Raw genomic sequence first — 16,531 nt, forward strand, 5'->3', positions numbered from 1 at the left:
CTAATTTAATCTGAGTATGTCCTTATCAAAAAAAGAGTTACAGAGAGACAGACAAAGGAGGGGCCATCATGTGAAGACACATCTACAAGACAAGAAAGAAGCTGGGAGATAAGTGGCGCTGCCGACACACTGATGTGGACTTCTAGACTCTTGTCTTTATAAGTCACACAGTTTGTGATGTTTTATTATGACAGCCCTAAGAAATCGATATTTTGTTGTTGTTAGGTGCCTCAGGTCAATACTGGCTCACAGTGACCCTGTGCACAACAGAATGAAACACTGCCCGGTCCTGGCCAACCTCACAATTGTTTGTATGCCTCAGCCCATTCCTGTCGCCACTTTGCCAATCCATCTCGCTGGGGGTCTTCCTCTTTTTCTCCAACCCTCCACTTTACCAAACATGATATCCTTCTCCAGTGACTGGTCCCTCCTGATAATATGCCCAAAGTATGAGAGACGAAGTCACATGCTCACTAATAATAGGTCATCATAGAATAATCGAATTAGCAGTGATTTTAACCTTCTTCCTTTAACTTTTGATACTTTCCAAATTTCCTACAATGAATATGATTACATTTATGTTCAGCGTTGTCTTTTCCAAGGAAAGACTAAGTTCTAACATAATGCTAGAAGAGTTATGCTACAATGTTTAAGATAGAAAGCACAGCTGTGCTCATTGCAGTATTATTCACAATACCAAAAAATTGGAAATTGCCCAAGTGTCCTTCAACATTAACAGATGACTGGAGAAGCAAAATGTAGTACATACAGTCAGTGGAATAGTATACTATCATTAAAAAAAAAAACACTCATGAGTCTATAAAACATATTGTAACATGGATGGATGTGGAAGGCAAAATGCTAAGTGAAATAAGTCTATCATATAAGGACGGATATATGATACCACTTTTATAAGAAGATAAGGATAGATTTATATATACAGAGACTAATGTTCACTGTTGGTTACCAGGGATAGGTAAGTAGGGATTTAATCTCCAGATTGTAGATACTTGTTATTTTTGGTGATGGGAAAAATAGTACAGAATGTGGGTATAAAAATAGCACAGAATACCACTGATCAAACTAAACAATGCCACTAAGAAATGCATAAGAGAAAAGTATGCTTGTGCTGAAGAATCTGACATATATAATTTAACAACCACACCAACATTAACCAAAACATGGTGTCTGCTCACATATGTAGATGTACATGTGTGTGTCTCTGTACATGTAGGTACAGGTAAGTATACAGGTATATACAGATAGAATTATCTATATGTGCATTTATGTGTAAGTATGTGTGTGCATGCATGTATATTCATAGAACATACAGTTACTGATACTTCTTAGATGTACCCAAATACTTTAGGAGAATGGTTTTCTGTGTTTGAAGGCTAAGTCCTTAGTCTCATAGAACAACTTAGTCAATTGGTACACAAAGCTCCAATTCAGCATCCTAGTGAGGTGAATAGTATCCGGGGTCTTAAAAGCTTGCAACTAGTCATCTAGGATACAGTTATTGGTCTCTACTCATTAGAAACAAAAGAGAAAGAAGGAAACCAAAGTTTCGGAGAAGAAACCTGTCCACAGAGCTAATAAACTACATCAGCCATAACCTCATCTACTGTGAGACCAGAGAATTTGGGTCGTGCCCAGCTACCACTACCAACTGTTCTGATCAGGGCAATAATAGATGGACCTGGATAGAATGGGAGAAAAACATGGAACAGAGCTCAAATTCTTAAAAACCCAGGCTTACAGCCAGTTCAGACTAGAAGATTCTCTGAGACTGTCACCCTGTGATACTCTTTGAGCCTTGAACCAAAACAATCTCAAGATCACCTTATAGCAAAATAAAAGATCATTGTTGTTGTTGTTGTTAAGTGCAGTCGAGTCAGTTCCAACTCATAGCAACCCTGAATAGGGTTTCTGAGGAGCTGCTAGTGAGCTTGAACCATTGACCTTGCAGATCAAACTAACTTTGCAGTCCAGTGCATTAAAAAAAAATCATCCATATGAGACCAAAAGATCAACAATTACTCTAAAGCAAAGATAAACAAATAAGGAGACAGGGAAACTAGAGTATTGGAAACAGAACAACCAGAATGCAATGAATGAGAATATTGACACATTGTGAAAAATGTAAATAATGTCACTGAACAACCTGTGTAGAAGTTGTCAGATAGGAATCTAATTTGCTGTGTAAACTTTTACAGAAAACACAATAAAATATAATATATGAAAAAAGAAGAAACAGGAAAAAGAGATAGACGCCTAGTGTCAGGTCAACACTGACTCATGCCCACTTCATGTACAACAGAACAAAATGTTGTCTGGTCCTGTGTCTGAGTCCACTGTCAAGGTTACTGTGCCAATCCATCTAATCAAAGTTCTTCCTTACCTTTGTTGGCCCTCCACACTTCATCAAACATGATGTCCTCTTCTAGCAATTAATCCTTCCTGATAACATGCCCACAGCTAGTGACTTGAACAATATTCTGTGGTCATTCATAGGGTTTCATTAGTTAATTTTGAGAAGTAGGTCACCAGGCCGTTTTTCTAGTCTGTCTTAGTCTGGAAGTTCCACTGAAACCGTTCCATTATAGGTGACTGTGCTGGTATTTGAAATACCAGTGGCATAGCCTCCAGTATCACAATAACACACAAGCCACCACAGTATGACAAGCTGACAAATGGGTGGTGGACTTAAAGTCTGATGTATATTAATAAACCCCATAAGTGAACACCAAGATTCACCAGGGTCAAAGATGGACTGACAGAGCAACCCAGACCCCAGCTAAATACCATAGCTAATAACAGTGCAAAAGGAACTGGTCAGAATAGCCATAGACCGAGGGCCAGGCTTGAAAGAAGAGATACTTCCAAGAAAAGGGGAGAAGTAATGGTGTAGGAACTACATCAAGAATGAAAGAAAGTCTTTTAAACACAAAGACATTGCAGAATAGCCCATCAAAGTGCCCCCCTCAGGGACACGACTTCATCAGAGACAGGCTCCCCCCTCCACATTCTTGCTAGCATGTTAGGACAGGGAGACAAAGGCACATTCTTATAAGCACCAAGAAAGAAAACATCTAAATTGTGAGAATAAGATTGCATCAGTCCTCACTCTTCAGGCTTCTAGGGTGAAAAGAACTGGAGAGAAGTCAACACCACTTCAGAGAGCAAGAACTGTGTCCCAAGTCCAATACCAAACCAAACAAGCGTTCACCTAGGAATTGCCAAATACAAAACAGATCTAGACTTTGATAGGCATCAGCTTAATTCTGAAAGAAAGAGAGAAAGAAATTATTGCCATAGTGGGAAGGGTCTGTTTAACAGGCAGGTCTGAAAGAGTTAGGGAAAAAGACTTTTCTTTTATGGAGACCAAAAGAAAACAAGACTAAGAAAACCCAAGTGTGGAGAAATGGGATGAAATGGTGACATCATTGGATATTAAATAAGAATGTCTTCCACTGTGGCCAGGCTCTCGTATGGGAGGGGTCCCTTAAAGAGGGGTTGTCGTTGTTAATTGTTGTTGAGTTGGTTCCAACTCATAGCAACCCTATATAAGGTTTCTGGGGAGTGGCTGGTGAATTTGACCTGTCAATCTTGCCGTCTAGTGCTTATCCTACAGCGCCACACCAGGACTCCTTAAAGAGTAGTATGTTGTTTTGTCTACAGCCATTCTTCCCCAAATGCCCCCAATCTTGTCTGATCTCGAAAGCTAAGCAGGGTCAGGCCTGGTTAGTACTTGGAGGGGAGACCACCTGGGAATACCAAGTGCTGTAGGTTTTGAACTCCTGGTGTGATGCTGTAGGACTTTGAATCACAAGGTCCGCAGTTCAAACCTACCAGCAGCTCCTTGGAAACCCTATACAGGGTCCATATGAGTTGGAACCAACTCGATGGCACTTAACAACAACAAGAATGTTATTTTAGGAAGAGTATGGGCCAAAGGTCATGAACTTAGGGTAAGAAGAGAAGCTTAACCAAAATTTGATTAGCAAACACTTTGTTACTGATTGGTCAGTAGGTACAAGCTATTTGGTTACAGATTTATATGCAAGGAGGAGGAATCGGGAGGGTCTGTGTCTGGCCTGAGGCACCCTGGTGGCACAGTGGGTGAAGCTCTGGGCTGATAACCAAAAGGTCAGTGGTTGCAATCCACTAGCCACTCCACAGGACAAAGATGTGGCGATCTGCTTCTATAAAGGTTATAGACTTGAAAACCCTCCAAGGCAGCTCAACTCTGTCTATGAGTCCATATGGTTGGAATCAATTTGAGGGCAATGGATTTGCTTTGGTTTTGATGTATGGCCTAACGAATCTTGGTGGCAGTTGACTGCTAACCAAAAAGTTAGTGATTCATATGCACCAGCCACTCTTGGAGGATGATATGGTAGTCCACTTCAGTAAATATTTACAGTAGTCTTGAAAACCCCATAGGGCAATTCTACCTTTAGGGTCACTATGAGTCAGACTCAGTGTCATAGTGCTTGGTGTGCTGCAAATAACCACTCTTTCCATATGATTTAGAAATTTAGAATCATGGATGCCCTCTTGTTTACTTATGAGAAGGCCAGACAAAATACAGGAGGAAAATATTTAAAAATACCTAGACACTATGAAACAATTGTCAGTAAAGTTCCACAAATTCCATAGATCATTATGAAAATAAATTAAGATTTGAAAAAATATATATATGAAAGATCCTTTTGAAAAAGAAATGTGTTTGCTTATTAAGAGTTTTCTAAAGATAGGGCAGTGTTTCATTCTGCTGTGCATAAGGTCACTGTAATGCCCAGATTTCGGGGTCCCCAAAGACCACCAAGGAGCCAATGCCGATTCAAACACACAAGGGTTGTTGATTCAAGCTCGAGCTTGGGCCCCATCCGCATCCGACACAGCACACTAGGGATGGAGGCCTCCAACTCCTAGTCAGCGGGTTTTTATAGAGGTTTACAAGCAAGCTGGGGGGTTTTCAGCTTAGCTACTCCAGGATTGATTTACGTTTTACAAGGTATGGGGTGTTACAGTCTGATTGGTCATTACTGGCAGCCTGAGCTGCTGGGTTAGGAAAAGAGAAAACATGTATCATCTGGCCTTGAATTGTAGGCTATGTTTATCTACTTTTTGCTGTTTGCTAGGGGTGGAGGGCTATTCTCATGCAGCAGGAGCTGACTTGGCACATACCTGGAACAGGAGGACGTGCTCCGGCCAAAGTACAAAATGGAGTCTTTTCTCTTTGGTCTCTCAGTCACTATGGGTTGGTTCCGACTCGATGGCACCTAACAACAACAACAACAACAATGAGTCAGAACACATAGACTTTCTCTCTCTTTTTTTACTTTTTATTGTGACTTGGGTGAAGCTTTACAGATCAAATCTGTTTTACACCCAACAATTCATACACATTTTGTTTCATGTCTTTGATTGCAATCCCCACAATCCCCACTTATCCTACTTCCTCCCCGCTTACTGTTTCCATTCCACTTTCTTTCCTAATCCTGTTAAACTTTGTCCTTGGGTAAATGCTACCCTTTGATCTCAAGTGGTTGGTTATTCTAAGGAGTGAGAGTACTTCCTAGTGTTATTGTTCCCCTTATAGACCTGTTTATTATTTGGCTGAAATTTGAGCCATGGGGGGGTGAGTTCAATTCCAGGAGTGAAGGGTGTCTGAGGGCAACAGTTTCTGGGGTGCCACCAGTTACCATCAGACCAGGATACCTGTGTTTGTTTGTTTGTTTTTTATGATGTTGAAGTTACACTTTTCTCTCACTCTATCCAGGACCTTCTAACGTCATTCCTGTTAGAGCTCTTGGGATTGAGCATCATCTAGTTCTTCTAGTCTCTGGGTCATGGAAGCTGAGGGTCAGTTGGTCCATTGGACTAATCGTTTCTAAGAAGAGTTTTCCATTTTCTTCATTGGTCTTTTTTCTAAAGGGGAGAGACCCATAGCCACACTTTAGATGGTAGCTCACAGGTTTTCAAGACTTCAGTCACAAGTTTTTAAGATTTAGAACATTGTGTCTGTGGACTATGTTATGGCAATTGACCTTGGTGTTCCCCAAGACTTTGGGTTGATCCTGCGTCCCCAGGCCCAGCAACTCATTCCCTCAAGGTGTTTGGTTATGGCTAAGAAGGTTTTATAACTTTGTCCCCATATGTCCTATTATGGAGTCCTGGTGTGCTATAGAATAAGCACAGGACTGCTAACTGCAAGGTTGGCTGTCCAAAGTGCCAGCTGCTCCTTGGAAACCCTATGTTCGTTATGAGTCCAAACAGACTGGCGAGTACTTAACAACAATAATACTCTATTATATTCATGGATCCATTTGAAGCGTGTGACTTGGGTAAAGGAATATCCTTTGTCAGATCTCTTATCTCTTCCTGCGTATAATCCCATTCTCAGTCCGACACCTGTTCAACTTGCATGTCTATCTATGCCTCCAACTGTAGACTATTCTTTTATAGAATTATGTACATGCTAGTTTTTACCTCTATTGTCTTTAACTCTTGTACACCTCCTAGTGTTTTCCTTTGCCTTCATCACTTTTCGCTGACCACCCTTTTATTATATATTTCCTTCCCCTTTTGCCATTGTTAGGTGACACTGAGTTAACTCCAGCTCATAGTGGCCCTATGCACAACAGAACGAAACACTGCCCGGTCCTGCATTATCCCCCCAATTATTGTTACTATTGAGTCAATTGCTGCTGCCACTCTCCCAGTACATCTCGTTGAGGGTCTTAGTCTTTTTCAATGACCCTCCACTTTACCGAGCATAATGCCCTTCTCCAGGGACTGGTCCATCCTGACAAACATGGCCAAAGTATGAGAGATAGATATCAATCATCCTGGCTTCTAAGGAGCACTCTGGCTGTACTTCTTCCAACCCAGATTAGTTGGTTCTTCTGGCTGTCCATGGTACTTTCAATAATCTTCTCCAACATCATAACTCAAATGCATCAATTCTTCTATGGTCTTCCTTATTCACTGTCTAACTTTCATATGCATTTTAGGTAATTGAAAATACCATGGCTTCGGTCAGGCACACCCTAGTCCTCAAACTGACAGCTTTTCCCTTGAACACTTTAGAGAAGTCTTGTGCAGCAGATTTGTCTAATGCAATAATACATAATTTGATTTCCTGAGTGTTGAGTCAATGAGCGTTGATTGTAGATCAAAGCAAAATGAAGTCTTTGACAACTTTAATCTTTGACAACATGATATTATTTGTTGGTCATGTTGTGAGGATTTTTGTCTTATTTACATTGAGGTGCAATCCAGACCAAATGTTGTGGTCTTTGATGTTCATCAGTAAATATTTCAAGTCCTCTTCACTTTCAGCAAACCAAGTTGTATTGTCTGCATATTAATGAGTCTTCCTCCAATCCTGATGCCGTGCTCTTCTTCCTATAATCCAGCTTTTCAGATTTTTTGCTGAATATACAGATTGAATAAGTATGGTGAAAAAATACAGCCCTGGTGCACACCTTTCCTGGTTTTAAACCATTTAGTGATCCCTTGTTCTATTCTAGCAACTGCCTCTTGGTCTATGTATAGATTCCTCATGAACACAACTAAGTGTTCTGAAATACCCATTCCTTGCAATGTTACTTATAGTTTGTCATTAGCCACACAGTCAAGAACTTTTGCATCGTCAATAAAGCACAGGTAAACATATTTCTGGTATTACTTGCTTTCAGCCAAGGTCCCTCTGACATCAGTAATGATATCCCTAGTTCCATGTCCTCTTCTGAATTTGGCTTTAATTTCTAACAGTTCTTGTTGATGTACTGTTGCAGCCGTTTTTGAATTATCTTCAACAAAATTTTACTTGCATATTAAATGATATTAATGATTTTATTTGATGATTTTGGCATTCCACTTGGCCACCTCTCTTTGGAATGGGCACAGATATGGATCTCTTCCAATCAGTTGGCCAGGTAGCTGTTTCAGTTTGTTGAAAGAGTTCAATTTGTATTCCGTCAATTCCTGGAGTCTTGTTTTTTGCCTATACCTTCAATGCTGCTTGGACTTCGTCCATCAGTTCTTGATCATATGCAACCTCTTGAAATGATTGCACATTGGCCATTTCTGTTTTGGCACAGTGACTCCATGTATTCCTTCCATCTTCTTTTGATGATTTCTGCATCATTAAGCATTTTGCTCACAGAGTCCTTCAGTATTGCTAGTCGAACTTTTATTTTTTTTCTTCAGTTCTTTCAGCTTGAGAAATGCTGAGCATGTTCATCCCGTTTGGTTTTCTAACTCCAGGTCTTTGCACATTTCATTATGATACTTGATTTTGTCTTCTGTAGCTGCCCTTTGAAATTTTCTGTTCAACTCTAACTTCTTCATTTCTTCCATTAACTTTAGCTTTTCTATGCTCATTAACAAATTTCAGAGTTTCTTCTGACATCCATTTTGGTCCTTTCTTTCTTTCCTGTCTTCTTAATGACCTTTTGCTTTCTTCCTGTATGATGTGCTTGATGTCATCCCACAGCTCTTCTAGTCTTCAGTCATTAGTGACTAATGTATCAAATCTGTTCTTGAGATGAGGTCTAAATTCAGGTGGGCTATGTTTAAGGTCTTGGTTCTCATGGACTTATTTTCATTTTCTTCAGCTTCAGCCTGAACTTGCATATGAGCAACTGATGGTCTATTCCACAGTCTGCCCCTGGCCTTGTTTTGGCTGATGATATTGAGCTTTTCCACCGTCTCTTCCTACAGATGTAGTCAATTTGATTCCTGTGTATTCCATCTGATGAGCTCCATATATATAATCGCCTGTTATGTAAAAGTTATTTGCAATGAATAAGTCATTGGTCGTGCCCAATTCTATCATGTGATCTCCAGCATCATGTCTATCACAGGCCATATTTCCCAACTATTGATCCTTCCTCTTTGTCTCCAAACTTAACATTCCAATCTCCATATAATTATCAAAACATCTTCATTGCATGTTTGATCAATTTCAGATTGCAGAAGTTTGCAGAATTCTTCAATTTCATTATCACTGGCTTTAGTGATTGGTGAATAAATTTTAATAATAGTGGTATTAACTAGACTAAAAGTGCTGTTGAGTTGGTTCCCATTCATGAAGACCCTGTATAGAGTTTTGAGGAACAGCTGGTGGGTTTGAACTGGCTACCTTGTGTTTTGCAGTCTAGTGCTGATCCTACAGTGCCACATCAGGAGTCCAGGCTTTCTTATAGGCATATGCATATTATCCTATCACAGACAGTATTGTATTTCAAGATAGATCTTGAAATGTTCTTTTTGGTAATGAATGTCGCTACAATTCTCTTGAATTTGTCATTCCTAACGTAGTAAATCATATGCTTTTCTGATTCAAAATGGCCAATACCTGTCTATTTCAGCTCACTAATACCTAGAATGAACTGAAATAGACAAGTATTAGTCATTTTGAATCAGACAATCATATGGTTTATAATGAGTTGAACTTCAAGATCAATGGTTCAAACCCACCGGCTGCTCCCTGGAAACCCTATACAGGGTTGCTATGAATTGACACCGACTCAATAGCACTTACCAACAACAACAATGCCTAGGGTATCGTCTTTAGTCATTCCATTTTGGTTTTGACAATTTCCAATTATCCTAGATTCATACTTGGTATTTTCAACATTCCGATTGTTAATGGATGTTTGAAACTGTTTCTCCTCACTTGGAGTTGTGCCCCATCAGCAAATGAAGGTCCCAAAAGCTTTACTCTATTCACATCATTGTGATCAAGTCTACTTTGAGCAGGCAGCTCTTCCTCAGTTGTATTTTGAGTGCCTTCCAACCTGAGGGGCTCATCTTCCAGCACTATATCTGACAATATTTTGGTGCTATTCATAATGCTTTAATTTTCTAGTTTGGCACTGTAGGATCAGCACTAGACTGCAAACCACAAGGTCAGCGGTTCAAATTCACCAGCTGCTCCTTGGAAACCCTATACAGGGTTGCTATGATTTGGAACTGACTCAATGGCACTTAAAAATAACGTATCTCCCAATATTCCTTTGCTATTAAGGTTTTCTGTGACTAAACACTCTCCTTCTTCCTGTCTGTCTTAGTCTGGAAGCTCAGCTGAAATCTATCCACCATGGGTGACCCTGTTGGTATTTAAAATACCAGTGGCAGAGCTTCCAGAATTACAGCAATACACAAGTTAATATGTGTCCTCTAACAAGTGTTTTACCCTTCCTTACCCTTTCACCCCTGGTGACCGTTAAAGAATGTTGCTTTTTGTGTGAAAACCTTTTCTTGACTTTGTGTAATAGTGGTCTCAGACACTATTTGTCATTTTATGATATACCTTCAGGTTCATCCATGTTATGAGGTGCTTCAAAGATTCACCATTATTCTTTAACGTTCCATAGTAGTCTGTTGTGTATGTACCATAGTGTGTTTATCCATTATTCCATGGATGGGCACTTAGGTTGTTTCTATCTGTTTGCTTTTATGAATAGTGCTGTGATGTCCATGGGTGTGGGTATATCTATTCGAGTCACAGCTCTTTGTTCTCTAGGATCTATGCTTAGTAGCGGGATTGCTGTATCATACCATATTTCTATTTCCAACTCTTTAAGGAAGCATCATACTGTTTTCCACAGTGGTTATACCATTTCACAATCCCACCAGCAGTGTGTAAGGGCTCCAATCTCTCCACATCCTTGCCAGCTTTTGCTGTTGTTGTTGTTTTTTTTAACTTTGCTATTAATGTTGGGTGAAATGATGGTATCTCATTGTAGTTTTGATTTGTGTCACTTAAATGAAATCCTGGTGTGATGCTATAGGATAGGCACTGGACAGCTAACCTCAGGGTTGGCGGTTCAAACCCACCAGCCACTCCTCAGAAGCCCTGAAGTCACTCTGATTCAGATCCAGTGGATGAGTGAGTGGGCATGAGTGAAGCTGCCCAAGAGCCTGCAGCTCAACCCAGGCTTCCATAGTCTCTCAAGGAGGGAAAGCGATGCAGGTGGATGTGTCAGAATGCAACAGGCAGAAGAGAGGGGAAAGAAATGGAATAGGACAGGGATAGAAGGGAACGGGAAAGGAAATAAAACAGGTGTAAAGAGGAAGGAGATAGAAAAGTTGGAAAAGCTGGATGGAAGAGAGGAAAGAAAGAAAATGAAACTGACCAATTAAGAGTATTTGTGGGGCAAAGTGCCCTCAGCATGACTTTCCATTGTATTCAGAGGAACCAGCTCCCTAGGAGCCCTTCCAAGGAGCTGATGATCATTTTCACCTTTGCATCTCCCATCCTTCAGGGAACCTAGAGCAAGCCAATGAGGAGTTACGTGCAATAATCAAGAAGATCTGGAAGCGGACCAGCATGAAGCTACTAGACCAGGTGGTGCCCCCTGCAGGTGGTAAGTACTCCGTACATTTCCACACTCTTGCCACTTTTACAGCACGCACACTTTCTCTGCCCATCCTTTTATACAGCTGTGTGGTACCATTAGAAATGTGGAAATACCCCTGAGACTTCTATGTTTGAGTCCTATGGGTTTTCTGGGGACTGCTTTCTCCAGACCCTTCCTGTGGGGTTCAAAGGACTTATTTGTTACAAGGCACTAGGTATCATGGCTTTCTCAAACTCAGACTATCAGGTTGGAAATGTGGCCCAACCCTGCATTGTACAGATGGAGTCAGGCAAGTCCCCTTGATGCTTAGGTGTTGGGCAGAACTTCCAAGAAAATGCCACAAAGTCTAAGTTTCCCTGCAAACCACTGGGCTGACTGCTTTAGGAATAATGAGGTCCTGGAACTGTACCACTCAGTGCTTCTGTGCATTGTTTTACTTACCCCTTACAATTCTATGACATTTGCTTGAGGAACTAAAAATCTTAGAAGCTAAGTAACTGATCTAAGGTCATGTAGCAAGTACACAGCAGATTCAGAACTGTAGCCCAGGTCTAAGCAACTCCAGAACTCCATGCTCTTTCTACCCTGTAGTTCCTTCTCCTCAGTGAGGTGGGTCAGGGATTCAGGGGTTTTCCCCTCCCACAGTGATAGTCTTACAAGGTGGAAGGGCCATTACTGCCATGCATGTGGCATTTTCAGGGACAAATAGGGTCAAGAGAACCATCACAAGCCCGACGTATAACCCAGCCAGTTGTCTCCAAGACCCATCACCTCCTTGCAAAGAACTAGGAGATATAGCAAAGGGGCTACTTGTTGGCCATGGAATGTTCCCCTTGGAGACTTACTGGATTCTCCACCATCTGGTCCATTTCTGGGACAGAGACAAAGTATGTCATGTCTAGGCTTGGGTGCTCAGCTCAACAAGGACCCAGCCAAACCACCTGGTAGGAAAACATAATCTGGTTTGAAAAAAAAAATTCAAATTCACACAAAAGGAAGGTGCTTCATTCCATGAGCCCCTGCCTCTAACTCAAGCAAAACTATTTGCACTTAGGGGACCTGGTCAATTTATGATGGGCATTTGAAGGTTTGGAATCAAACAAGAGCTAATGTTAAGTAAATGAAGAAAGCAAAGTGAAAACAATGTTGACAATATGCTACCTTTGCTGTAAAATGAGGGAAGTAATTTGTGGAGTCCTGGTGTGGAACTGTGGACTAAAGCATCAGACTGCAAAGTCGTTTGAACTGCAAGGTCGGTGGTTCAAGCTCACCAGCTGCTCCTTGGAAACCCTATACTGGGTCATTATGGGTCGGAATTGACTCGACGGCACTTAACAACAACAATATATTTGTACTTGCACAAAGACTCTCTGGATAAATACTCATAAAACTAATATAAGAGGATGGTTGTTGTTGTTAAGTGCCATCGAGTCGATTCCGACCCATAATGACCCTGTATAGGGTTTCCAAGGAACAGTTGGTGAGCTTGAACCACCAATCTTGCAGTTCAAACAACTTTGCAGTCAGATGCATTAGTCCACAGCACCACACCGGTACTCTGTTCGGAGGTAGTAATTAGAAAGAAAGAGCAAGACCTTTCACCATAAACCTTTTTATATGTTGTTCTCTTTCTGAACGATGTGACTGTACCACCTTTTCAAAAAAAAAAAAAATTAATGATGTTAAACTTCATTCCCTTCCTAATTCCCTTTCTTTTCTTCCTGTATCTTAGATGATGAGGTCACCGTTGGCAAGTTTTACGCCACTTTCCTGATCCAAGAGTACTTCCGGAAGTTCAAGAAGCGCAAAGAGCAGGGGCTTGTAGGAAAGCCTTCCCAGAGGAACACCCTGTCCCTACAGGTGAGGTGCTAGAAGAGGGGCTGCATCTCCAGGGCATTCAGATTCTGTTGAGTAAGCCAAGCTTTTCTGAAGGTTTCGGGATGGAAAGAGAGCATGGCATACCCCTTTCCCTCCTGCCATCTACTCACACACCCACTGCCTCCCCAGTCCTGTCTGCCTTCATGGTGGCCCTCCAGAGTTCTGTAAGCTCTCCTGAGGTTCATGCGGCAGCCCCTGATTCCTGGTGGCTCCTCCTAGTGTGAACATGCGTGGATCTTGACTTTTATTCCTCCTGCATGGATGAATGGATTTCCGGAGCAGCCCTTTGCCTGGTCATATACACAGAAACACCTTCCTGAGACTCCTTCCTTGCAGAGAAATTGAGTCAGGTGGCTGGGCCCAGGAGCATCAGGCTCCTGGAGAAGTAGACCCTGACTCTAGGTGATAGCTGGCTGGACGCTATGGTGGAAAGGACCACGGGGTTTACTTGCCCTCTGCATTCCAGGCGGGCCTGCGCACGCTGCATGATCTTGGGCCTGAGATCCGACGAGCCATCTCTGGAGATCTGACAGCTGAGGAGGAGTTGGACAAGGCAATGAAAGAGGCCGTATCTGCTGCCTCTGAAGATGACATCTTCAGGGTAGGTGGATGCCTACCTTTATGAGGTTCCATTTGAAAACAAAACAGGGTGGGCTAGTCTGCCAAGGAAATTCAAGGAGAAAAGGCGTGAGTGCTGACAGAGTCCAGGGTCTTAGTGGTCTCTGCATCCCTTCATCTTTCCAAACTGACTGCATCCCAAGTCAGGACTCCCAGGATGGGGCAGCCTTGGTGCTACACTGGCTGGTGGAGGAGGGAAGGCACTAGCTTCCTTAGAACTACGTTTCCTTGGAGAAATGTTCGTATTAGAAGTGGCAAAGTGGTGGCCCCTGGGTCACATTTGTAGACCTGTTCAGTTGGCAGCATTCGAAAATCTGGCACATTCAAATTAAAATCTAGATTTCTGGGTTTTTTCATGACAAAAACAAAACAAAACCAGAAGATCTGGTAACATGGGGTTGGACCAACTGATGGTTGCCCTTTAGAGACAGAGCATGCACTCCCAGTTCCCATGAGCACCTCTGCTCCTGCTCTCCGTTCCTAGAGCATGAGGCTGACCACAGTGCTGGAATGCTCTCTACACTCACTTATGCGCCCTGCCTATTTGATTAAACATTCCCTGTATAGCTAGGAAGACACTACTTTGAACCAGGGTCCTGTTTACACCTGTCCCTCCGCACACAGCCCATGCTCGGTTCTTAGGCTGCAGAAAAGCAAGGGAGATGAAATAAACCCCATCCCACCTATGCTGTCCTCTCATTCTCATCCTCATCCTCATCACCACAAGGATTCTTCACCAAATGGCCTCCAGGACTTGGCACCATGATCATGCCATCGGGACAGGACCCCAGACAGTTACATTTGTCTGGTTTGAAAATGCTCCTTCATCAAAGCTCAGGGACATTCTCAGGTTAAGGATTAGACTTGCCTGGCATAGGGAAAAAATGTTGGGGGAAGCATTGGTTTCTGGTTTGAATGAGTTAAGACACTCCTGCAGAAAAGGAGGCCATCATATAATTGATGTAGTAAAGACTTCATAATTATGCTCCAGACTGTTTGGTTGACATAGTTCAAGCTATGGGAGCCAGTTGAAGCTCCATTTTTTAATTCTAGTTGGGATCTTCAGGTTGCTGTGTACACTCCTCAGCCTTCCTAGTGTTCTCTGCCAAACAGAGGGCCTAGCACCACTTAAGAATTGCCCTCCTCGATTCATCCTTAAAACTCAGTTCCAGTCTTCAAGGGGTCCGTTAGAGACTTCCCAGGAACCTCTTACACTCAGCAGCCTCCTTGCCTGGCAGATACGGTAGCCCTGTCCCTCGACATCCCCCCAGTGGTCTCAAGGGAGGCATATGTCCTGAGTGTCTGGGTCTCTTCCTCTCCTGGGCTGCCAGACCATGCAGATGGAGAATTCCACTATCTGCCATGTGCTTCCTCTCTGGCAGGCAGGGCCTCTGTCGTGGCTGGGCCTCTCTGGCAGGCAGACAACCTTCCCATTCCCTAGACTTCTCTATCCTGACTATTGGAGGTGTCTCCCTCAGAAGAAGAGAGGTAGCTAAGGGGGCGTTCTCCTCCACCCACCCCATCCCATCTTGCCTGCAGAGGGCCGGTGGCCTGTTCGGCAACCACGTCAGCTACTACCAAAGTGACGGCCGGAGCGCCTTCCCCCAGACCTTCACCACCCAGCGCCCGCTGCACATCAACAAGGCGGGTAACAGCCAAGGCGACACCGAGTCGCCTTCCCACGAGAAACTGGTGGACTCCACTTTCACTCCCAGCAGCTACTCATCCACTGGCTCCAACGCCAACATCAACAATGCCAACAACACTGCCCTGGGCCGCTTCCCCCGACCCACCGGCTACCCCAGCACGGTCAGCACCGTGGAGGGCCATGGGCCCCCATTGTCTCCTGCCATCCGGGTGCAGGATTCAGCATGGAAGCTCAGCTCCAAGAGGTAAGCAAGAGGGTGGGGAAGCCCAGGGCCCATGTACAGTGGCCTCCCACACTCTGGCCCAGTGCAGATGGGGTGGAGGAGAGTTTGGTCCCCAAACCTACCACTCACCCCTCGAGCTGGGGATGGAGGCTGCAGCCCTGGAGCCTAGAGAAGCAGGTGGGCACTGTGTTGCCTCCAAGTTCTGTTCTTGGTTATGGTCAGTCAGGGTAAGCCAGCATCGCCTCGTTGGCTGGCAGTGTCCAGAGGTGCCACGCCTCTGCACAGAGCCTTCGCTCCTCTCACATTCCATTCTAGAGGAAGAAACACTGGCTTGTGGCCCTCTGAGGTGTCTATATTCTTGTCATACAACAGAAACCATTCCCCCACCCTTCTCCAAATCTCTGCCTAAACGTGACCTTTCACCCAGCTGGGATGGAATGGCGTTACCACTTTATAACCTCCTGGGAAGGGAGGTAGTTTGGTTGTAGGTGGCCCTTCTCTGGAGCACTTACCCATTCTGCCCCTGTGTAGGATCATTCCTGGTGGTTTGGTGGAATGATTTGCTCTTTTCTCCAGGGTGCATCTCTGTGATGTGCTGGGATGGTACGTGCTTCCTCTCAGGCTCTGGGCCTCAGGAAGTATAGCCTGGGCCATCAGGGTCTCGTCCCTGTTACATCAGTGGCTCTGGGTTCCCTCAGGGGAGATGGGAGAGGACACATAAGTCTCTGAATCTTGCCCTGTCATCCTGAATTACGCTGCTCTTCCGGAGTAGGGTTGTCCTCT

General features: G+C 43.3%; 1 protein-coding gene across 1 annotated transcript in view; it reads left to right on the plus strand.

Moving 5' to 3' along the window:
* Nucleotides 1-16,531, plus strand: part of CACNA1C (calcium channel, voltage-dependent, L type, alpha 1C subunit) — a 779,292-nt gene that overhangs the window by 746,557 nt on the left and 16,204 nt on the right. Inside the window, exons 46-49 of the mRNA XM_006862777.1 lie at nucleotides 11,286-11,387; nucleotides 13,114-13,241; nucleotides 13,726-13,860; nucleotides 15,417-15,769. Of these exons, the coding sequence (XP_006862839.1) occupies nucleotides 11,286-11,387; nucleotides 13,114-13,241; nucleotides 13,726-13,860; nucleotides 15,417-15,769 (718 nt within the window). The remainder of the gene's footprint in view (nucleotides 1-11,285; nucleotides 11,388-13,113; nucleotides 13,242-13,725; nucleotides 13,861-15,416; nucleotides 15,770-16,531) is intronic.

This window comes from Chrysochloris asiatica, unplaced genomic scaffold (genome assembly GCF_000296735.1).
Source record: "Chrysochloris asiatica unplaced genomic scaffold, ChrAsi1.0 scaffold00050, whole genome shotgun sequence".
Lineage (NCBI taxonomy): Eukaryota > Metazoa > Chordata > Mammalia > Afrosoricida > Chrysochloridae > Chrysochloris > Chrysochloris asiatica.